This window comes from Anneissia japonica, unplaced genomic scaffold (genome assembly GCF_011630105.1).
Source record: "Anneissia japonica isolate Jap-2015-1 unplaced genomic scaffold, ASM1163010v1 scaffold287945_len1679841_cov205, whole genome shotgun sequence".
NCBI classification, from domain to species: Eukaryota; Metazoa; Echinodermata; class Crinoidea; order Comatulida; family Comatulidae; genus Anneissia; species Anneissia japonica.
The window spans coordinates 217,655-241,714 of record NW_022753015.1 but is presented as its reverse complement, the minus strand read 5'-3'; the positions used below and the strand labels follow the sequence as shown (position 1 = coordinate 241,714).

Here is a 24,060-nt window from a genome sequence, read left to right as displayed (position 1 = left end):
GAAGAGAGAAGCCCTGGCAGCTAGCTGACTATGGATTTTTAATTTTATTTATTAGCTTTAAGCTGCTGGCACCTAGCTACTGAAGCATAGTCTTGCTTATTTTGTATTGTCTGTTTTAGTTTAGTTTTTGTCTTAAAAGAAATAAATTATGGTAAAATTTGAATTGTTTATTTTGTATGTCAAATTATATATAAAAGAATAGTGGTACGGTGGTAGTTTTTATATTTGAAACAAAAACCTGCATACGAAAACGGAAACCCCAAACCAGCACCATATTTATTTACGCAAAATTAAAATAAATAGGCCTAAGAAATGCTCTCATCAAAGTTTCATAGTCTATCTTCCCTAATTCAGAGTGATTGGGGTTCGAGCGTGAGAAAAGTTCTGCTGAAAAAGAATGAATTATCTATCACGCAGACTATTTACGATGTTCCTCAGCGTAACAGATTGGTCTCAAAGACAATTTTTTAATGAAGGGCGTAACCCCAGAAAAGTTGAGGAGCACAGTTTGTTACCAACGTCTTAGAATCCTGATTTGTTTATTGAAAATAACTAAACATCAACACCTGAAATTATGAGGCCCAGTCTACCTGAGCCGGTCTCATCAATGTGCCGTTTTCACAACTCAAGCACTAATCATCTGAACGAGGAGAGAACCAATAACTTTTAGGAAGAAAAAAATGTTAGGCCTATATAAATTTTATGTAGATTTAGGCCTATTCTAGTAGTTAACATTACTCCTTACATTAAATGTCGTAATTATCAATTTCCGCCACTATGGTACTAGTTCTCTGAATATTTTTAAACCATTTGTAATTGCAATACAGTGGGGAAGGGGGATTCCCCCAACGAGAAAAACGTGGGCGTGGTCAGTCGTCACTAAAGTGGTCCAGGGGAAACAGCTCTTCCCCTCCGAAAATATTTAGGGGTTTCAAAGGCTTATTTAATCGATTTTAGAATCTATTAATATAATTTGTTTTGTCTCCCTTGTGGTTTTTCTCCCATTAAGGGGGAGGGGGTTGAGGATGTAGCTCCGTACCCCCCTCCCCCTTCCTTCCAAGCAGCGCCACCACTTTGTAGTAAGCATGTCCAATTAAAAAATCGAACATCGAGGAGTAAATTTAAATCCATGCTGTATGCATGCAGAATTTGTGCAAAAAGAAGTTTAGAAGGTGATTAAAAATTCCATCATTTCGCTATTCTGCTGCGCTAGCTTGTCTCGCTATGTAGCGCATGGGTGATGCGTTATGCTTAACTCTAAAAACCTATCATGGTTAGCTATCCATCCAAAGAGTCGCATAATTCAACCAGGTCTTTGCCTATTAACTACTTAATTTAGACGTTAAAAAGTTTGTTTTCGGTACTGTACAAATTTTAATGGTCAAAATGTGGAAGAACACACTATTAATATACCAATACATTAAAAGGGTAGTTAACCCATGAAAATGGTGATAATACTTTAGGGCTTTGATTGGTTTAAAAAAAAAAAAAAAACTTTTCCTCAATACAGTTGATGTAATACATGCAATTTAAGCAATTGGAAATTATGATTAAAAATATTTTTGGTAGTTAAAAAAGCTTCTCCAAAAATATGTAAACAAACATTAAAGAAAAACATATTGCAATCCATGCAGCCTTTCTGGAATTTATTGTTTAGAGACGCCATGTACAAACAAAGCAACAAGTTTCAGGTTCTAAATTTCTATTATTATTTAAATATGCTTTACACAATAAACTATTTACATACTGTAACTGATTACTAAAATATACAATACATTGTCAATCATGAATAAAAATGCTGGAATGAATACATATGATATGCTGGAAACCAACATAATGTAAAGAAAAATAAATAAAAATAAGGCATTCTTGCAGCACTATTAAATAATTAAATTGTATACACATAATTACAATATTATTGCACTGGGTTGTTTGTAGCATCAAGATACCTGTACTTGGCAGATTAAATTACAATCACTAAAAAACATTTTTTATGTGTATACAGCTAATTAGAAGATTATTAAAATTTCATTAGGATATCATTATTTAACTTTAAAGCCAGATGCCAATATTTGGCCTATGAAATTACAATCACTAAAAATATCTTATGTATATACAGCTAAATAGGACATTATTAAAAAATCATTGTGATATTATTATTTAACTTTAAAGCCAAGTACCTACACAGTATTTTGCTGATTAAATTACAATCACTAAAAAACATTTTTTTTAATGTATACAGATAATTAGGACATTATTAAAAATTCATTATGAGATTATTACTTAACTTGAAGCCAAGTGTACCTATACTTGGCTGATTAAATTACAATCACTAAAAAACATTTTTTTTATGTATATACAGCTACAGTAATTAGGAGATTGTTAAAATTTCATTGGGATATCATAATTTAACTTTAAAGCCAAGTGCCTATTGGCTGATGAAATTACAATCACTAAAAACATTTTTTGTGTATACCTACTACTACTAGAGCTAACTAGGCTAGGCCTATTACCTAGGCCTAGTACTATTTATAATATTATTTATATCCACGGATTACTTATCCAGGCATTGCTGCTAGGCCGCTACTACAATACATAACACAGGCATTCGTTCAAAGCATAAACCTGCTGAAAGTCTCATCATTGGTAATAGAATACCTCTAAACGCTCTAGCATTTCAAATAGTTCAAATGTTCCCAAATTCTTTTCAAAACACACCCTGGAAATTTCTTTTCAAGAAATTCATCGACATTCTTCATCAATGTACCAAATGATCATCACTCTGCAGCCCTCAAAGTCGATCAGTACTTTAAGGAGGGTCTCAGTTCAAAACGGCAATAAACTTTTATGACATATAATATATATCGGGTATATTTTTTTTGTCTGTATTTTAAAGTTTTATTTATTTGAACGTTCACTGATATTATTGTGTTTATTTTTATTATTCAATTTGTATTTTGTGATATTGTTATAAGGCCTATTTCTACTTCTTCTTCTTCTTATTATTATAACTACTACTGTACTGTTTCATTATTATTATTTTAAATTAATGTCATTATATAATCATTTTGTCACTATTTTAAATTTTAAATTATTTAAATGTCTACTGCTTTTATATTGTGTTTCGTCCAATATGATTATTATTATTATTTATTTATTTTATTATTTTTTTTTTGGTTATTTGCTGTTTTGAGCCATTGCTATTCTGGTTAAAAAGTGTCAATCAGAACGAACACTTTCCTTAATAAACAATTCCATCTTCTTCAAAACTGTGTAAAAATACCTAGGCTTAGACCTACCGCCTCAAAACATCGTACCACTTCAACGCGTTTCTATTCATTTCGTACCACGTTTCTCTGTCTAGCTGATAAGTCAGGCCTTGCTTGAATGGTTATCAGCAGAGGGGTGTAGGGTATTATATTGAATAGCTGATCAAAACCTTACCAAAAACAATGATTAATCATATCTTCGTAAGTACTTGGCCAATTTTAACGGGAAAAGCGTGAAAATATTCAAAATCATGAAATAAAACATTATTCGTAGCCCACTATATAATTTATGGCATAACATTATAAAATAAATGTGCATCAGTCAAGGATTGCTTATGTGAGTAGGTGTGAAAACCTAAGAGATTAATCACCATATAATCTAGTCTAGCTAGTCCTTTTTTTCCATTTAGCCATGGATCTCGACCTGCAATGAGTATTTTCTATAGGCCTATCTTTACTCTAACCCGGACTCTTATTATAATGTAAATAATAAGGCCCTATATGATGACGTTTCATCTTCATTTTTATACATGCCAATGGGTTATAGATCTTTAGTGTAATTGGGTGTGATTTTGTGTTTACATGTGGTGAGAATGGATAGCATATGGATAGCATATGAAGAGTTGGGAGGAACAGGGAACACAGAAGAAATCAGTCTCGTGTCAATAGGATGGTAGTGTGGTACGTCGAGTCTAATGATCTTTTCGATCACGATAGAGTGCAGCATACAACAACAAGCATAGCGGAAGTGCCCCTCCCCATAATGCATCTACATTTCTAGGCCTAGGAGGAAAAAATAAAGAAATACACAAAAAATGTCTGCTTTAGAAACTTTGTTTGATAATGAAATTCCAGCTGGTCGCCAGGCTCTGGAGAACAGTCAGGCTAACCTCCTAGATGTAGCTGCATACTGTGAAGACAATTATGTTAAGGTGAGGCTCAGTTTTAGGCCTTCCCCTCCCTTCTGCTCAACTCAAGAAAGCCTTCATTCAATCTTGCCCTGCAGCCTGCTGGGCCTTGAGCCCTAGGCGTAGGCCTACTCCCTGCTTGGGGTCTTATTAGCTAGGCCTAGGCTAGGCACCAGCTAGCTAACCTGCCCATCTGTAGACTAGGTTTTCTATACTAGTGCTAGCCTTACCTATCCTTGTACTTACTGGCCTAGCCTAGCTAGAGGGTAGCAGGTCACTTATTAGGCTCAAAACCAGATATAGATGGGCCCAAACCAACTTGGAACAAAACCAACTCGGCCCCAGACGACACTTCGGCCCAAAACCAACTCGGCCCCAAACCAACTCGGACCAAAACCAGTTTGGCCCAGAAGAGAACTACCCTTGATGATACAGAAATACCCAGATGAATAGCGATTGGGATTACCTGTCCATTACCCAAATGACAATTATTATTATTATTAATTTAGTATTACTATTATTATAATTATTAATTTTATTTATAGGTCCAGTGTTATTTTTTTAGTATAACTATTCTTATTATTTATTTTTACATTATCCGAATTATATATTTTATAATTATTATATTATGATATTTATTGTTATTATTTTAGTATTATTATTATAATGGGTATTGCTAAACCCCGTAAACCTAAAAGAAAATACAAATAAATACAAAAATGGCCTTTCTACCCCCAAAATAGGTTGTGATGAACATAAAATTATGATTTTTTTTAATTGAGATACCAAGTGAGTCCTATACTACATGATTCAAACACTATCACAAGGTTTGGATGGGGTTTGCACTGTGTTTTGGGGGTTTGCGGGGTTTAGCAATTTTTTAATACAAAAAATGGGCTTTTTACCCCAAAAATAGGTTGGGACAAACATAAAATTATGATTTTTTTCACTTCTGCTGTTGTTCTTTTTCTTGTTACCAAACTTAAAAAACTTTGAAACCGTCCAGCGTCACCAGTTTTGAACGGACGTGCATGATTCGAATTGAGACCTTCGGTTAAGGATGTGTTCTAAATAACTGAAGGTTGTAAGTTTGAAACTCCAATTTTAAGATTTTTTTTTTTTATTTTAAGTATTTTAATTTTGTAAAAATGATCATTCTATAATGCTTTTTTTCTTGTACAAATAAACATCTTATTAGCTCTTCCAAAAAACCTAATATAATAACATGCGCCTGTACCGTATTTAAGAATGGAGGAACACACAGACCTGGTGAGCGGTCGCTCTTGTTTAGAAGAATCTTCATACCATTATAAAATAATGTATATCTGTAGGATTATAAAGCAAAACAAAATACACGAATATCCGGATTTATTCAGGTACATTTAATTCAAACTGTCTACATACAAAGTTTTTTTTTTAATTCACGATGGAAAAGTTTTAAAGTAAACAGTAGGCCAACGGTAGGCCTACAGTACTGTTATTTTAGGCTGGCTGCCACAGCAGGGGTTTTTTTTTTTGTTTTTTTGTTTTTGTTTTCCGATGAACATAGCACCTTGCAAAAACTGACAATAAAAGTCAACTATTCATTTCACAACACAGGGACCACCCAACTATTTTAACCTGCCGTCTTGAGTAAATCAATATCGTATATAGATAGTTTTTTATAGAGTTGTCGTCTGGCCGAGTTGGTTTGGGCCGAGTTGGTTTTGATCCGAAGTGTCGTCTGGGGCCGAGTTGGTTTTCGTCCGAGTTGGTTTGGGCCGAATTGGTTTGGGCCAATTTAGTTTTTGGCCGAAGTGACCAACATTCGCCTAGAGAGGCCACACAAGCCACTTTGCTGCTGGTGCTGCATTGTATATTGAATTTATATTGTTTGTGTAATGTAGGCAAAGACTTTGCCAAAAGTAGTAAATGAAAATAGATTAGGCCTTATAATAATTGATAGTGTGTATGTATAACTGCTTCATTCATTAGCATTGATTGGTTTGTTTCTTCTATATAAAGGCCTATAGTAGGCCCATATTATAAAGTTTTTTAATTGCGCGGAACAGAGGACATCTAAAAAATCATCTCAAATTTGCGCGGAAAATCACTAGGAAAATAGGTGCACGGAATCATAATTGCTGCATAATTGCTTTGTTTATATACATTTGTTCAAAGCCTAATTTTTTGCAAAAAACCTTATTTTCTAAAATGCACGGACAGATTTCCAGGCCAAATTTTTGCACGGAGGATATATTCCCCACGCAGGCCTTACTATACAATCTGGCAGTAGGCCTAATATTTTTTTTTCTTTTCATCGGATGATGATAAATAGCCCCAATCCCACTGTGTACTATAGGCCAGTATAGGTCATACCGTAGTGATTCATTTTGGCAAAGTTTAAAAGGACAAAACAGAAGTAGATAAGTTAATTGCTTTCTTTCACTAATGACACTAAAAAATAACAAGGTACCCTATTGTAGGGAGAGGTAGGCCTATTGTATGTTCAGATTCTGAAATTTTGAACGTTTTTCCTCTGGCTGCCAAAAAACTGTAATTTTGCCATTTTAATTTATTGTATTTTTATAAACTAAAAATCTGTTACAGGTTTTCATATTTTTAAATGAAAATAAGTACGTTTGACGTATGAGCTAGATGCGAGGCAGCGAGTGAATTCTTTGATAACTTCCAGACAATATTGACAGTGTTTTAAAACAACTCGTGCAGTTAGGTAGCATGGATGAATGGATTTATTTGGTGTAAAAACCAAGGATTACCCATAAAAGACTTATTTCCAGTGGGGTCCTTCTGTTGGTGATTGGGCAGTACACCCAGCGACAATCCCCTACTCTTTTCCCGAAGAATACTGTGTTCTTTAATGTGCACATGGGCCATAATGAACACAGGACCAATGGTTTAAGCATCTAATCCAAAAGATAGTGGCTTGTCGTAATTTCAGTCCTCCAGTTGAAATACAAGGGAGCAGCGATGGGAATTGTACCGGGGGCCAAGAGATTTCCACATTCAAGTGCACACATGTGGCTGCCACCTGTTTTGCCGACTGTACGCTAAGTTTGATTGAGAAGACATTAAAGAACATTGTTTTAATTTAAAACTAATAATAATAATTATATGTCAGTCTTACAGTATACAGTATGCACTTCATGCATAAGCGCTTCACATTGCTACCCCGGTTATTGGATCAAACAAGTATGGAACACATACTCAGCTCCCTGGGGAGAATTCCATAATATTGCAGCTAGTAATCAGTGCAGTGTTCGAACCTACCAGGTACCAACTTGTACTCCTGGGTGGAGAGAGGCAACTGTAGATAAATTGCCTTACCTAAGGACACAAGCGGTTTGCACAGCGAGAGTTTCAAACCCTGACCTCAAGGTTGGGAGTCCAAGCCACTCTGAGAAATTTGTTATATACAGTATTTATTGAGAAATCTATAATAATATGCCTAGATTACAGGTAGTTGAACGCGAGAGCCTGAGAGGGCCTTAAATGCTTTGGCTCATGCCAAATGCAGGGACTTACTAGGTCTTTTCTGAGTTTGGTAAATATAACTCAATACTGTACATTTCTATTTCTAGACCAAATGTCAAGAATAGTAGTTGGTGTGTATTAATTAGTAACTATTTGCCAGAGAAATATCTTGTGTGTGTATTGTAGAATGGGATACTGGCTAAAGTCAGGCTGTTGGATGGTGGTGATTGGAACACACAGTATATAAATTTGTTACGGAAGCTTAAAGTGGCCTTCCGCGTTTCCGAGTTTCCAAGATAATTATCTTGGAAACATGGAATAAATACATATTAAGACATCTTTCCGAGATAATTTATCTCGGAAAGAATAAATTCCAAGATAAAGACGTCTTTCGAAGATAATTTAACTTGGAATTCCTTCTTTCTAAGATAATTTATCTTGGAAAGACGTAATTCCAAAATAAATTATCTTCGAAAGACGTCTTTCCAAGATATGTTATCTTGGAAAGACGGAATTCCGAAATAATTGAACTTGAAATTCCGTCTTTCCAAGATAATTTATCTTGGAATTCCGTCTTTCCAAGATCAATTATCTTGGAACTCCGTCTTTCTAAGATAATTGATCTTGGAAAGATGGAATTTTAAGATACATTTTGAGTATATTTCCTGCACAATTACAGTAAAATCGTAACGGTACTGGTTTTTGTCTTCAGGAGTTCGTGTTTCGCACAGGCCATTCCACTCATAGAAAAAAACCTTTATTGGAGATAGCGTACCTGTTAGCCATAGTAGCCTAGGTCACGGGGTTGCGCCGGGGTCTATTATATGTATTTTTTACATATGAATACTGTAGACTCTAAAATCGATTAAATAAGCCTTTGAAACACCTAAATTGTCGAAAATTTCAGGGGCTGCGCCCCAGGAATACTTTCGGTGCCTTTTGGTCGAAGCTCGACCACACCCACTTCGCTTTCGTCTGGGAAATCTGACACTTCGGGGGAAACTGCCCCCACCCCCCTCTCCCCCTCATCGGGCAAATCCTGGTGTCACCCCTGCTAGGTCAATACTAACTCCGACTGTATAAAATTGATTATAAAATTGAAAAATATTAATTTTATTATTGTAGTAGTGATAATATGTACACGTTTTATTTATTGTTATTTATTCGTTAACATCATTTTATTTACATTTAAAGTTCATGTATTGTTTAAGTATGAATTACTGTGTCAATGTTAAAAAAATTTTATCTATCAAAATTGTATATTTAAATAATATAGTAGTAGACAAGTCGCAGTATAGCCTAGTCTAGGCCTAAACAAGTGACTATATGTGAGTGTATTAAAATTATAAAAAATATGATTAAAACGCAAAATTGTGAAAGAATAAAGGAAGAATAGGAAAGAGATTTGGAGCGGCTGAAATATCTTCTGAAAATATAACAATTTACAATGAAATACAATAATATTCACTCACAACTTTGAACTTGAACGATTAAATATAGGCCTATTTATTGGTAAGTCACGGGTAGCTCAACTTTCCTGACTACAGCTTTCATGCTATCTTTGAATTTTGAATTTCGTCTTCTTGATATTATCTTGGAATTCCGTCTTTCCAAGATACGTTATCTCGGAATTCTGCCTTTCCAAAATAAAATATCTTGGAAAGACGTCTTTGCAAGATAATTTATCTTGGAATTTTGTTTTTCCAAGATACGTTATCTTGGAATTCCGTCTTTCCAAGATAAATTATCCTGGAATTCCTTCTTCCCAAGATAAGTTATCTTGGAAAGACGTAATTCCAAGTTAAATTATCTTAAAATGACGTCTTTTCAAGATACATTATCTTGGAATTCTGTCTTTCCGAGATAAGATATCTCAGAAAGATGTCTTAATAAGTATCTATTCCATGTTTCCAAGATAATTATCTTGGAAACTCGGAAACGCGGAAGGTCGCTTTAAGCTTCCGTAATTTGTAAATAAACACAGGACCAATGGTTTAAACGTCTAATCCGAAAGATAGTGGCTTGTCGTAATTTCAGTCCTCCAGTTGAAGTACAAGGGAGCAGCGATGGGAATTGCACAAGGGCCAAGAGATTTCCACATTCAAGTGCACACATGTGGCTGCCACCTGTTTTGCCGACTGTACGCTAAGTTTGATTGAGAAGACATTAAAGAACATTGTTTTAATAAACTAATAATAATAATTATATGTCAGTCTTACAGTATACAGTATGCACTTCATGCATAAGCGCTTCACATTGCTACCCCGGTTATTGGATCAAACAAGTATGGAACACATACTCAGCTCCCTGGGGAGAATTCCATAATATTGCAGCTAGTAATCAGTGCAGTTGTGTTCGAACCTACCAGGTACCAACGCGGAAGATCGATTTAAGCTTCCGTAATTTGTAAATAATGTGTGAATTATTTTTGTGCATTCTGTGTTTTTCCAATTATATTAAACAAGTTTTTTTTTATTATGTGCAGGCTGAAGACAAAAGAGTTGCCTTGGAGGAAACCAAGAACTATACAACTCAATCATTGGCCAGTGTTGCATATCAAATCAACACTTTAGCTACAAGTATGCTTCAAATGCTTGACCTACAGGTCAATCAGTTATCTACAATGGAAGCTAGTGTTAATCACATTGCTCAGGTAAATCAAATTAAACCATGATTAACTCTTATAATTATGCATAAACCTGAATCTCATCTCTCTGAGTCAAGGTTTGAACTGGCCGTGACAATCAAGGAAATGTAATTTTGCTGTCCTATATTTCAGGCATTTAAAGTCATGGAAAATGAGAAAGTATCGTGGATTTAGTATTGAAGAAAGCACTATAATTCATATCAAATCTTCAAAATCACATTAGAAGCTAAACAGCTAATTTTTGAAAATGAACTATGATTTTTTTTTTTATTTGACAAGTTTTCTGTTATTTCTATCTAGCAAAACCTATAACCTATAAAAAGTCAGTAATTATTACTGTTCTCTTCTGTTTATAGACGGTAAGCATCCACAAGGAAAAGGTTGCCAGAAGAGAAATTGGTGTTTTGACCACTAATAAGAATGTGACCCGGACGCATAAAATCATAGCACCAGCAAACCCGGAAAGACCAGCCAAGTACAAATCAAAAATCATTGATTACACATCTTTAGATAGTATTGGACATGGATTGAAAATCGGGCAACCAAAACAGAGAACGCTCTCAAGAAGTAGCGAGCATAATGCTCCTGCGGGTGCTTCCTTGCCCATTGTTCAACCTCACAGCCAGTATGGTACTATTCGTACCCAGCCTGGTGTAAGACCAGTTTCTACCCCGCGGGTACCAGGCTATGCAGATGTCGGTCAGTCTCAAAGTTTACAGAGGAAAGGTGGTCCACCTCCTCCACCTTCTATGCCACAACAAGTTCATCCAAATCAGTCCAATGTCTCTCCATATATACAGCATGACCTTTCACAGTCTCAACAAAATCAGCCTAATATTGCCCCAGTCAGACCAGCCCCTGCACCGCCCCCACCACCAGCTCCCATGCCGAGCAGTATACCTCCACCACCACCGCCAATGGCACCACCAGATATGATGGCGGGTGTTCCTCCACCTCCACCGCCGGCGGATAATGGATATAATCGTGTGCCGTACTCGCACCAGGACCAAATACCACCTCCTCCCTCGAATCCTGTGGATGACAGACCATCCGGGTTCTCAATGAGTGAGCTTAACAGGGCATTGTCAATTAATAGAAAGAGTTCAGGTGGTTATGGAGACGAATTTGCAGATATGCCTCCACCACCACCCCCAGATGAACCCCCAGCATTTGACATGACCAGTAAGTCTATGTTTACTACTGTTTCATTATATAGTTTATGTTGTTCTTTTTGTATAATTTATTCAAAATTTATCATTTAATTTCTTAATTTCATAAATTAATAATCACCTATCCTTGTAAACCCTGAAAAAAGTGATGCAATTTTTCCCCTTTTAGAAATCCTGCCTATGGACTTGACAATCTTGAATAAATAGGCTTTAATCACGAGAAGAAGCCCATCTCAAATTTTATCTTTAGTTCGCAAAAATAGCCTCGAAAAGAAGCCCATCTTGAAAAGAAGCCCATAATACAGATTGATGTTACAGTAATCCCCAAAATTTATGGCATTCATTTTGAAAAAAAAACCCTCTATTCTTTGCAGAAGTAGCCGCGAAAAAAAGCCATGGGCTTCTTTTAAAGATAGCATGGGCTTTTTTTTTAGATAGTGCAGTACATACACTGTACATGAATTTCAAAGCAAGAAAATAAATTAAAAACACGCTTGGTTTATACCGTAGTTTAGGTGATTTATTGCGGTTAATACACTCCATGATACAGACTGATGTTACAGTGGCCCTATTTATTGTTTTATAGTAGTAATTCCCAAAATTTACAGCATTTATTTTGAAAAGAAGTCCCCCTCGATACAGTACTTTGCAAAAGTACTGTATCCTTGAAAAGAAGCCCATCCAAAGTTGCAAAAAAATGAAGAAGCCCAAGGCTTCAATTTAAGGTTTTACAGTATTGATATATTGGTAGATCATAAAATAATCACCACCAGTTCAAAGATGCCTCACATATTTCAAAGCAGATGAGATTAGATTCTGTCTTAACAACAATCAATAATTTTTTTGCTCAATCTACTTCAAATTCAAGATAGTTTGAATAAATACTTCAGGTCATTGTTGGTACTTTAATTTTTTCCTGATAGGTTGTTAAATGAGAATAAAATTGTATTGAAATTAATATAATAAACATACTTCCATTATATTTTTGCTAAATGAAAACATGCTCATTGTTTATCTTTGATCAGTGTCCCCATTACCGCCACCACCCCCAGAAAACTTTGAAGCAATAGATTATGATGCAATGATGCCCCCGCCTCCTCCGCCACAGTTCCTGCAGGAGGATGAGCCAGAATGGGTGCCGAAGGACTATATTCAAAAAGGTACGTCAGCTCTTAATAGGAAGCTTTTGATTACAAGACGACTGTAAAACTTGGAACGTAATGACATCACTAAAAGTCACCTGCGCATGCGAGAACGTTAAATTCTCATCGCGTGAATTCTGGCCAAATCTACGTATGCAAAGAAATGTCTGGTAGGACAGTCACACATCAGTGATACCGTTCTAGCGTAATGTCGTCGCGCAAATCAAAATCTCCCTGTTGTATTGTAACTGACATTTAATTTTAATATTAGTCTGTTTACTATTTACTGTGATAGTAGTTTGTGTAGCTGTGGTGTTAGTCTACATTTTCAGCAAGATTGTTTTCCAAAAACAAGGACAAAATCATCAAAATCAAGTCTTAACAACAACTACAACACCAAAAAAAAAACAAAAAACAAACAAACAGTTCAAAATGGAAAGCAGAGGTTGTAGCTCTATAAGCCAGAGGCTTGTTTTCATAGAGGTCGTAAACAAAGTGGAAAGAAATTTACTATCAAACCTTTCTCAGAAAAATCTGGGTAGGGGCCATGCAAAGTGCAAGCACCAGTCCGGGTGTATTGGGTGGGGGGTGGCTAGTGCTTAAGATTATTGTTTTGAAATGCTTCACCATAGCGACACTAGTAGAGATTCACCCCTGTAATATATGTTTTCATTCCCTTCTTTGGGTGACTGACAGATTCAAACCAAATACTAGTCATATACTGTATTTAGTGGCTTACTGTATCTTCATCTTTATATCTGAATGTTGCTGTTAATATTTATTTTGGTTAGTTTTGTTTATTCTACTCTCCCAAAGTCAGTATTAACTTCCTTGATACCATACTGCATGTGTTTTGAAAAGCATTTTAACTTGTTTTTTTGAAATGTTATTTACAGAAGTTTCATTCTATTGCAGTTGTCGCTATCTATGATTATATTGCAAACCAAGATGATGAGTTGACATTTCAAGAAGGTAACATTATCTATGTTGTAAAAATGAATGAAGATGGGTGGTACGAAGGTGTCATGGAAGGTGTTACAGGCCTATTTCCAGGGAATCATGTTGATATATGCCCATAGTTGGATTACATAATCAACATAAACTAGTTATCAAAATTAATTAATTTTGAACCAGTCTATTATGTTCATTAATTTGAACTTCTTTTTTCATGACTTGTACATTTCAAATCTTGATGTTTTCTTATCTGTTACAGTAAGCTAAACATATTTTTTTGTTTGTTTATTAAAATATTCATTCGAATAGTGGATCTAGTACAGTAGAATGAGGAAGTATTACAGATAAAATAGATATTTATACTCGAGTGTTAACATAAGTAAAAGTTTGGTGCAGTGGAAATGGTTTGACTTCCCAACCCAGCTCCGAGGTGAGGCTTTCAGTCCCTTGCTGTGCATTTCGCTTGTTTCCTTGAGCAAGACACTTTACCTGCATTGCTTCTCTGCACCTAGGAGTATAAGTAGGTACCTGGTAGGTTTAAATGCCAAAATGCACTGATGTAGCTGCTGCATCATTATGGAATACTTCCCCAGAGAGCTGATTTTGTGTTCCATCAATCTAATGACTGGGTTGATGATAATCTGAGCACATTGGTCTCTTCATTATGCGCTATATAAGTCTACCATTATTATTTATTATTATATAACATTGGATATATAAATAATTATTGTTATTGTATATTCAAAAGATGATTTAGGAGTGACAGGTGAAGAAGTATGATCCGTCTCTTAAGCTATGTTCAGATTATCAAGTTTTCTTTGACAAAAAACAGTTGTATGCCCATATATAGACATGATGTGATGTCATCATGACCATATTTAGGCGCATGCCACTTGTTTTGTCAAATTAAATTTGATGGTTGGGCATTGCTTAAATTGTAAGTACTATTAATTTTTATGACAAATAACTGTGATATGCTCATATTTGGGTATAATATGACATCATCATGCCCATATATAGGCAGAACTTTTAAGATCAAAACCATGATATATATATGCCACTAATTTATAAATATTAAATTAAAATAGCTGATCTAATATTTAAGTATGATTGGTTTTGAAATTTAATTGTAGCATACAATCGCTCATTTATACCCCAACCAATGCAATTTTGAATTTTAATTGCCGAGATTCCAAAATCTTGTCTTAACTTGTAAATGTAGACTGAATTACTACAAGGATTTAGAAACGAACAGTAGTATTGAATTTTATAATGAAAAGTGTTATTGAACTACTTGGTACTATACTTGGAACTATGTGAAAAATGGTAGACACCTTTTATCTAAGGGATGTAACTATCATAGTTGCCATAATTGATTCTTTTGTGACAAATGTATCATGGAAAACTAATTTTTGTAATTTTTATTTTACTTCTGCTTTTTAATTTTTTTCCCTCATAATTGTTATCTTGATGCTTTCTCATACTTGACATTAATTGCTACTCAAAACAATTTTACTTGTCTGTACTTTTACTTGTTTAATAATTACTTATTTATATAACTTTAGTATTATAATAATGTGTAACCATTGTTAAAATATTATTAACTGTGCATGAAGGTGGTGAGTGATGTAATTATTGTATGCAGTCTTTATATGAATATCATTGTTATGTAAATGTGATACTATACATTATTCAACACCATTTGTGTTACAAATACAAATTTACAGTAACTGGAAATTCAAAAGAAACTAAGAAATATAACCTAAAAAATTACATAAAATTAACTAAATAAAACAATTGTTTAAACTACCAAATATCTTAACAAGACTTATATCTCAAACTAACTTAATTATACTTTACAAATTAACTGGAATACAAAACAAAACAAAAATACAGTAGTTATGTTAGAAACTACCACGGACAAATCTGTTAGATAAATAATGAGGTATTTGTACCCCTCAATGTTTTGGGTTTAAGAAATACAGCTTTTGTAGAATTTGTTGGCCTCATCAGATGAACTAAGCTATATTGTGACCTGACTTGCATTTTAGTCGTAGTGATTTCTAAAAGAGATACAATATATTGTTGTAATGCATAGTATACAATATTTGGTTCCATGGTTTACTTAAACACTTAACTACATTAATGTTTTATTTGGTTCCAATTACTAAACCACTTAACTACATTAATGATTCAGTCATTTAGAAACCAAACACTGTCTCAGAATCAAATAAAAAAAAATCAATTCTGATATTTGTTTAGAATTTGGTTCCAGATGCTAAAACACTTAACTACCTTAATAACGCATTTGGTTTCAGATGCGCAGACGTTGATTACTGTACATTGCTCATTTTGGAACCAAACACAGAATCGACTTTAAAGGAAATAAATTTTAAAATTTAAAACCACTATTGGTACTATTACTATTATTATTATTACACATCATTATTATTATTAATTATACTATTATACTGTAATAATGTTTATTGTGAGATGGAAAGTAGAAGAAATATTGCTTTAAATAAATGTGGGTGTGACTCCCAAAAAAGGAAATAAACTTTGGAGACCACTAGCATTGTTTTGGTCTTCGTTTAAGGTTTTTGGATTTAATCACCATCTAATTATGCTGATTTTGGAGACCACTCTTTACATACTGTCTCCAATTAGGCCAAATAAAAAAAAATATTGTGTTGGCCACGCCCGGCCGACCCAAATTTTACTAAATTCAGGGTCAGCATTTTAGTTTTTTTTTTTTTTTTTTTTTTTTTTTTTTTTTTTTTTTCATGAGCTAATAAGGCTGAAATAGCCGTAGACTAGGCTATGAGGAAAAGGCCTAGCTTATTTTGGTGCATGGTACGTGATGCGAATCCAAAATTGTATATTTTGAATATTTATACCTTTTAAGCAAGCGTAAACATATTTCCTACCGACTTACCCATTTTTTGGATTTTCCCAAAATAAGGCCAACACAAATTTTTTTTTTTTTTCGGCCTTATTGGAGACGATTTCAGTTTCTATTACCCTCTATGTATGCTAAGACCGCCCATTGCCGTGGTCTTCATTTTAGATGTTTCAAATAAAGACCGCACCTCAATACCACTCCAAATGTTGAGGTAGTCTCGGATAGGAGGGCTAAATGTAAGTGATATATGTTTCAGTTTTAACTTTAACGGTTAGAGGTATTAAGGCTTTTTATGGTCAAATTTAAATTTGTTTAAAATGGTGCTTTCTGGCTGTTTACCAGTTTTATCAACTACCAGTTTAACAATTGTTGTTTTCAATGTATTTAATTTTTTTTTAAAGTATTTTATTTCAATAAAATTTTTCATTTTCGTATGCCAAAAATATATCAATTTAAAAGTCTTTGGTTACTTTATCATCATTTAAATTAATAATTTCTATGTTCCTTGATTATACTGAGTTTTAAGATCTAATGAAAGTAGATAAACATTGATTCTTCAATGTACAGTATATATTTCATAATACATTCATTACGTTTATAAACAGGTGGTATTTATCAGTGTATCCACAAATTTTCAAGTTACATGAATGTCCAACATAGTATAGCAGGAAATTGTGTAGCTATTTATTCACAAACGTTACCAGAGTAGGCCTGTATGTGTTCGTTACATCAAGGTAAACTGTAACCATAATTTTATTATAAATGAACAAATATTATGCTAACCTTAAAATATGCATTTTTATGTACTGTATCAACCCTTTAATCATCTTTGTATTATTAAGTCCAGAATAAATTGACCACACTAATTTTTGTCTTGTTTCTATTCAAAGATCGCTAGTACTGCGTTACAGATTGTAGGATTCAGTTCAAGACAATATATTCAGTGTGATTTGTAATGATTTCACAAGAAATAATGAATTGGGTGTGGTTTGGTGGTGGTGAGGAGTATTCATTGATTAATTCTATTGGCAGATGCCCCTCCCCCTTCCAATTAAAAAAATAATAATAAACAAATAATAGAGAAAAAAAAAGAAAATTATGTTCAAATTTTAAGTCTTTGAATGCCATTTCCGGCCATCATAGGTACCATAATAATATATTTTCCAACCATAGTCAGCCTGGGCTGATATAGACCCTCCATCTGTGATGATCAGATGAGGGGAGCTAATTTGCAAAATATGGTGATTTTAGGTGATTTTTAACTACTTCACTGTGATTAATTTAGGGGCCGAGTAATTTTTTTTTGGGTGGGGGTGGGGGGCGTGTGCCTTCCAATGCCCTCCCCTAGATACGCCATTGATGATAAGTCATAGATTTTTGTAATCAGTCATCAATCATAAGTACGTAGCTTGTTAAAGCAAAGCTGTATAGAAACAAGATTACTGTATTTATTTGAATAAACGCCCTACTTTGAATGAACGCCCCTCAAATAAACGCCCCAGAGCTTCCCTAGAGCTTCATTTGGAATAAACACGTCGGGGCGTTTATTTTTTCTTTAAATAAACGCCCTCTACTCCTGTAGAATTAAATTTATTCTAATCTAGCTAGGATCAATACGTATGAGCACGTAATGACATTTTGGCGGTAATACTACCGTATGTGTTGTAGTTCCACATTTACAGTCAAATTAGGGGCGTTCGTTTGAGTATTTAAAAATATAAAGAAAAAATTAAAATAGTAAGTTGAAAGTGCTTTAAATATAGAACAACATACTGAAAATTTGGGAAAATTAGTTTAGTATATATTCTGTGAGAGCACTACCTTTTTTCTTAAAATCGAATCAAACGTTCATTGACAATACATACTACTTAAAAAAAAATCGATAACTATATTGTTATATGAATCAAAATTTTGTAAAAATAAAATAACAATTAATGTGAACTAGATTCGAAAAAATCAAAGCTTTTAAATGAATACTTTTGAAAATACAGCAGTGTGAGTTTCTAACAATAGCAAAATGACACCCTTTTCAGCTAAAAAAAAATTAAAATTTTAAAAATTATTTTCAATATTTTATAATGATAACTTAATGAAATTTCTTATGCTATTTTATTGTTTATAAAAAAAAATCAACATTCCATTATTTAAAAAAAAAATCGCGGATGCAAAACTAAAAAACCGAATTGTGGCAAAATTGGCTTTAAGAAAAACCCTACCTGGTCAAAAGGAAATATTCGGATACTTGTATTTATAAAAGTCATGGATAAGGTATTATGAATCGATGATATTTGGGGGGGGGGGGGGCGAGTATTATTTGAAGGGGCGTTCGCACCCCTAGATGGTCCATGGTCCTAATGACCAACTCATACAATTATTAGGCCCTACCCACATAGAGCTCGTGATCGCGGTACCCTGAACTTAAAAAATTAGCAGACGCACTGGGAAGCGTTGTTCACGGCACTGGACTGCAGCGAAAATTTATTCCCCAATCATTAATGGAACAGGCCCACGTCATGCTTGGCTGATTAGTTTTGATTTACATTTCGCAAGTCTAGTGTCATACGCAGCAAAAGTCTAGTGTTGTTGTAGAATGCATTTCAAACCAGGCTGTTGATTTACGTTTAGGAATAAAATTTGGAGAGGGCGTTTGATCTAGGACTATATTTAATTTCAAACCCAGTTAAGAATCTTAGTTTAAAACAATATTTTAAAGAACAGTTGCACGCAGAGATGAATGAAAATGCTTTAAGCTATCTACGGGGCTTCCACTCATATGAACGTAGTTCAAATTTGCGTGTAATTGCAGACGATAATGAGATCAAAACAGCCTATGAACAAGCAAGGATAAGAGGAAGACTTTCTTTTAACAGATCAAAAATCTTAATTTTAGGAGATCACAGTGTGGGAAAGACGTCGACATGCAGACGCTTGCAAGGTAAAGATTTTCGTCATGACGAGCCTAGTACAGTGGGAATTGAAACAAATACTGTCAAAGCAAAAGTTAGTGATGTTAACGGTAAGTGGTGTAAAGTATCAAATACACCACTAGAAGAATTTGAGAGTTCGGCAGCATGGTGGGCAGTATCACATGTGAGGAAACACGGTGTGAATGAAACCACGAGGACCAGTAGCAAGTCAGAAGTCAACCCACAGACCTCGTTAATAAATCTAAAGAAAGACATATTTTATCAGATTACACACAGTATTCCCATGCTAGTTATGTTTCTAAACGGTGGATTTACATTTGGATTTGGATTAATTGTATGGATAAATAATCTTTTCCTAATGTATTTAAGCGATGTTCACACTGGGTACCGTTTCGGTTGTGGATACACTATCGGAATGGTTTTGGTAGACAGCGCAATTGAACTTGGTCAAGGGATCCATATTTCCACTGTTAAAATAGCTTTGTATGCAATAGCTGGCTTAATTGCTGGGGTGCTTATGGGATCAGGTGGTAGAACTGGAGTATGCATAGCATTCTGTATTATGGTGCATCCGAAACAGAAAACATTTACCATCGATAATGTTACAGAAATGATATTAGTCATCTACAGCAAAGCATATTATAATTTGATAATTTACACTGTTGGCATTATTACTATTCTGATGTTTAGGTATGTTTCCGTTAAGATATTGTCGATGAGTCGACAAAACTGCATACCTGTATTAATAAGCATTTTTGTTTGTCTCAAAGCCGCGGGCTTTATCGGAGGGCCGGATTCTTTACGCGTATTTTATACATGTACATGTATTTTTGTACTTGTGAGTGTTATATCAGCTGGGACCCTTTTAGGAAGAAAGTTTGTTGCTTATGGGTATATTCCTCAAATATATATTATTAAGAAATCTATTGGTTTTATGGCAGGTACATTTATAGCATTTTTTTGTGGGTGGGAACTGGCAGATTTAAGAACTCTAAACTTACATAATACCCAATATTCTCTTTCACGATATTTGTTGAGCTTATTCCTCTTTCTGACACCGATCATTGCCTTTGTTGTCTACGAATGGTTTTCATATTTGAAAGTGAAGAATACAACATCTATACCAGTAAAGCATATCCAAAAATCAATGGAAGCAGTTATTCGTAATGAATCTTATTTGGATACTAGACTTAGTCTATGGGACTTTGCAGGACAAAACATATACTATAATACCCACCATATCTTCATGCCAAAGCAGGGTGTATATCTAATAGTGTTCAACGCCGTTAAAGCGGTTATGAATCCTGGGATACAAATTAAACGGCTACAGTTTTGGTTGCAATCGGTTGCTATGCATGGAGACATTAAAAATGTTGTAGTGTTTCTTGTAGGAACAAGACGAGAAAGTGTCATTGACGTAAATGCACTTTTGCATTTTACTCAGCTTGCAAATGCACATCTCTACAAACCCTTTTCTAGGTTATTAGCGTTCCATCCTTTAGGCAGCTTTTTCTTTTTTATTGAAAATTCGTTACAAGTAGATCCAGAACGCAACGTGCTACGAACGGTTATCTATAATGAGATTAAAAAATTGGATTTTTTTCAGGAGAATCATTCAGTAAAATACCTTTTATTTCATGAAATTTTGAACAGGTTTCGCCGAAAAAAATACATTATCATGAGTTTAGTACAGATCTTAGAGGAAGTAAAATCAACATGTAATATAATTTCTCAGAATGAGTTGTGCCTATTCTTGAAGTTCTTTGACAGATCTGGTGATGTCATATACAATGAACGTGATGAGACACTCCGACATTACGTTATCTGTGACCCTCAAATGCTGATAGACATTCTGACAATCTTGGTGAATGTGCCTGAACCTCACCAAAGAAATCGGACAGTAGCTGATTTATGGCAGAGTTTGGAAGAAACTGGCATTGTTGACAGTAAATTACTGGAACACATTTGTAGAAAGAAAAACATATGGCGACATTACCCTTACATCATTCGTTTCTTAGTGGGAACACATTTACTTTTCCCACTTAATGTTATTGATCCAATCGACCAAGTCGGCACTTTTTTTCTCTCGTGTCGACTGCCAAAGATCAATTTAATGTCAACACAGAACAGCAATGTTCACTCGCAAAACATTTTTTATTTCGACTTTGGTGAAATTCTTCAAGAATTTATATTTCTACATCTCATTACTAAATGTTGTGAAGTGTTTAGTTGGGATGAGATCTATTACAATGCAGCAAGATTTAGGACAGGTAAATCATGTCTTGTCTTGATCAGTACAGAAGTAATTTCTGGAAACATTAATTCATACGACAGAAATCTTATCAAAGTTAAAGTTATAAGTGAAGACAACACTCAAACTATGTTCGTTCTACAGAAAATTATTATTTTTATTGAAGAAATAATCAAGCGGGATTTCAACCTGGACTACTTTAGGAAACATTACATCTGTGGACCTGTGTGTCAGAAGTGTAGTTCTTTAGATGAAACAATGTGTTTGGTGAACCTCATTTCTCATGGAAATGATATATCTACACTGGATGGCTGTAAATTAGACATCTATCATAAGGTCACACTTGAGCTAAAGGTAAGATCGGAAAATATATTCCCGACAGTTTCCTATAATTATTCAATTATTTTTTATTATTTAGAGTTTAAAAGTGGCCACTTGACACATCTGTGTATACTTTTAGTTATCCATATTATTTGTTTTTGTTTAATGGAAAGCAGGAATTGGACAAGAAATAATTTATAAATTTTTGAGTCCATCAGAAAAGATCTATTAACTTTTGACACATATTTATTAGTCTTAAGTATTTTGGGCTCCTTTTGGAGAAAAACGCCGACCTAGATTTTAGGTTACTCAGGCTTAAATAATAAATTTTCTTTCCATTTGAAAGAAAAATAATGATATGATGATGAAGTTTATGATAATGATGGTAATGAACAATAACAGATTATTATATGTATTATTAAGTCGGTGCTTGCAATAGTGACTTCAATATTGTGCAACATTAACATTTTTTTTATTAACCATTACATAAAATTCTAAATACCTAGGTATAAAAATCTAAATATTTCTTGTTTCGCAGTTGAATGTCACATGCAGTCGAATACTGTAATAGGCAATGGGATATGAGAAGCTGCCCAACTAAACACCGACAACAATACAATTGGTACGGTAACGCCCCACGAACTCTAATATGACCTCTATGGACAGCAATAATTCTAAAACAAAGGTTATATGGCCCGTATTTTGTTTGAATACGTATGAAGATGTGAATCTACTGTACGTACCTCCTTGGTCTTCTGTATTGTATATATAAACCCAACCAACTTTTGATAAATACTGTACATTGATATTTATGAGAGAAGATGACAAAAACGATATCATCATGACTGACTTCGACGAAAACGCTTGGATAGCAGGCACCGACGAGAAGCAAGCCGAAATGTCCATGTTCATTTTACGTAATGTCCGAAGTAGTAGTGCGGATAAGGAGAAAAATCGTGCACTTTTGGAAGAAAGCATGAAACTTATCACAGTGATACTGTGACACCTAAAGATCATTAAAAAAATAGACCCCAAAAAATAAACCGCTTAGTGGCCGCCATCTTGAAATTCAAAATGGCCGTCAAAATATTGGATTTTTATCAATAATCTTCATCTACAGAACCTAGCACTGTCATTCAAATGTCTTTAACTATGTTTTCAATATCAGGTAGTATTATGCAATCATCAGAAATTATGTCAGATGGCCACCATATTTGCTTTCAAGATGGCTCCCAAAATATTGTTATTTTTGTCATTATTTTCATATATCTACAGTAACGTAACACAGTCAATAACACCTTTAACCTTTAGTATCAGAGAGTATCATGCAATCATCAGATTGAAAGGGGTCCAAAAGATTACAGTTAAGAAGGTAAGACATTAACTGGGAAGACACCACCTTCTCAATGAGTTTGGCTTGAAAAGTTAAGTTAGAGGTAGGTCTGTATATACAGTATGTTTACCAACTGTGACTGAGCTTTTTCATGAATGATTTCCATAGTACAAACTAACTTCTTGTTATAAAAGCGCACCTCATTCTATTCATCTGCTTTACTTGTACCGTTCTTCTCGGCTTGGCTTGCTTGTTTGTTTTGTGCATTGTTTTACTTGTTCTTGCCTAATTTCTGAAGGTTTTTTTTTTTTTTTTTTTTTTTTTTGTTATTTAAGATTAGTTTTGTTATTTAAAGTTAATTTAATATTTAAGATTAGTCTGGGGGCCTAATTACAGGCCTGGGTCTCCTTGGTTCTCGGCACTTTTGTACAGTATAGTTAAGAAACAAGTGAATAAAGTGAATTTATACAATGAACAAAATATCTCACACTTTATTTAACTATATTTAGTAGTCTAAAAGCATTAGGTAAAAAGAAGTAAAATTATGCCTAAAATAAATGTTCATATCAATAATGTTTACTGTAAGTCTTATTATTACTATAGCATATAAAGCCTGGAGATATAGAAAATATAGCAAGCACTCCTGTCCACATTATGTACTGTTATCATTTAAAACATAACTGAAACATTACAGTGAAAGCAAACCATATTATAAAGTTAGTTATGAAACTGTTAAGCTAGGTAAATATTTAATTGCCTGACA

At 34.2% G+C, this 24,060-nt stretch overlaps 2 protein-coding genes across 3 annotated transcripts; both read left to right on the top strand.

Moving 5' to 3' along the window:
• The first annotated feature begins 4,002 nt into the window (after positions 1–4,002).
• LOC117122633 (abl interactor 2-like) lies at positions 4,003–17,331 on the top strand. Its single transcript, XM_033268299.1, has 5 exons — positions 4,003–4,201; positions 10,137–10,304; positions 10,655–11,480; positions 12,493–12,627; positions 13,525–17,331. Exons 1-5 carry the CDS (start codon positions 4,085–4,087, stop codon positions 13,686–13,688), a joined length of 1,410 nt encoding a protein of 469 aa, XP_033124190.1. The 5' UTR covers positions 4,003–4,084; the 3' UTR covers positions 13,689–17,331.
• A 1,725-nt stretch (positions 17,332–19,056) lies between these two features.
• LOC117122651 lies at positions 19,057–23,785 on the top strand. 2 transcript variants are annotated; one of them, XM_033268328.1, is made up of 2 exons: positions 19,057–21,997; positions 22,503–23,785. In XM_033268328.1, exons 1-2 carry the CDS (start codon positions 19,196–19,198, stop codon positions 22,530–22,532), a joined length of 2,832 nt encoding a protein of 943 aa, XP_033124219.1. In that variant the 5' UTR covers positions 19,057–19,195; the 3' UTR covers positions 22,533–23,785. The 2 variants fall into 2 exon arrangements, with proteins under 2 accessions (XP_033124219.1, XP_033124220.1); XM_033268329.1 differs by lacking the exon at positions 22,503–23,785 and having other exon boundaries at positions 19,057–21,662; positions 21,810–22,348.
• Positions 23,786–24,060: the final 275 nt, after the last annotated feature.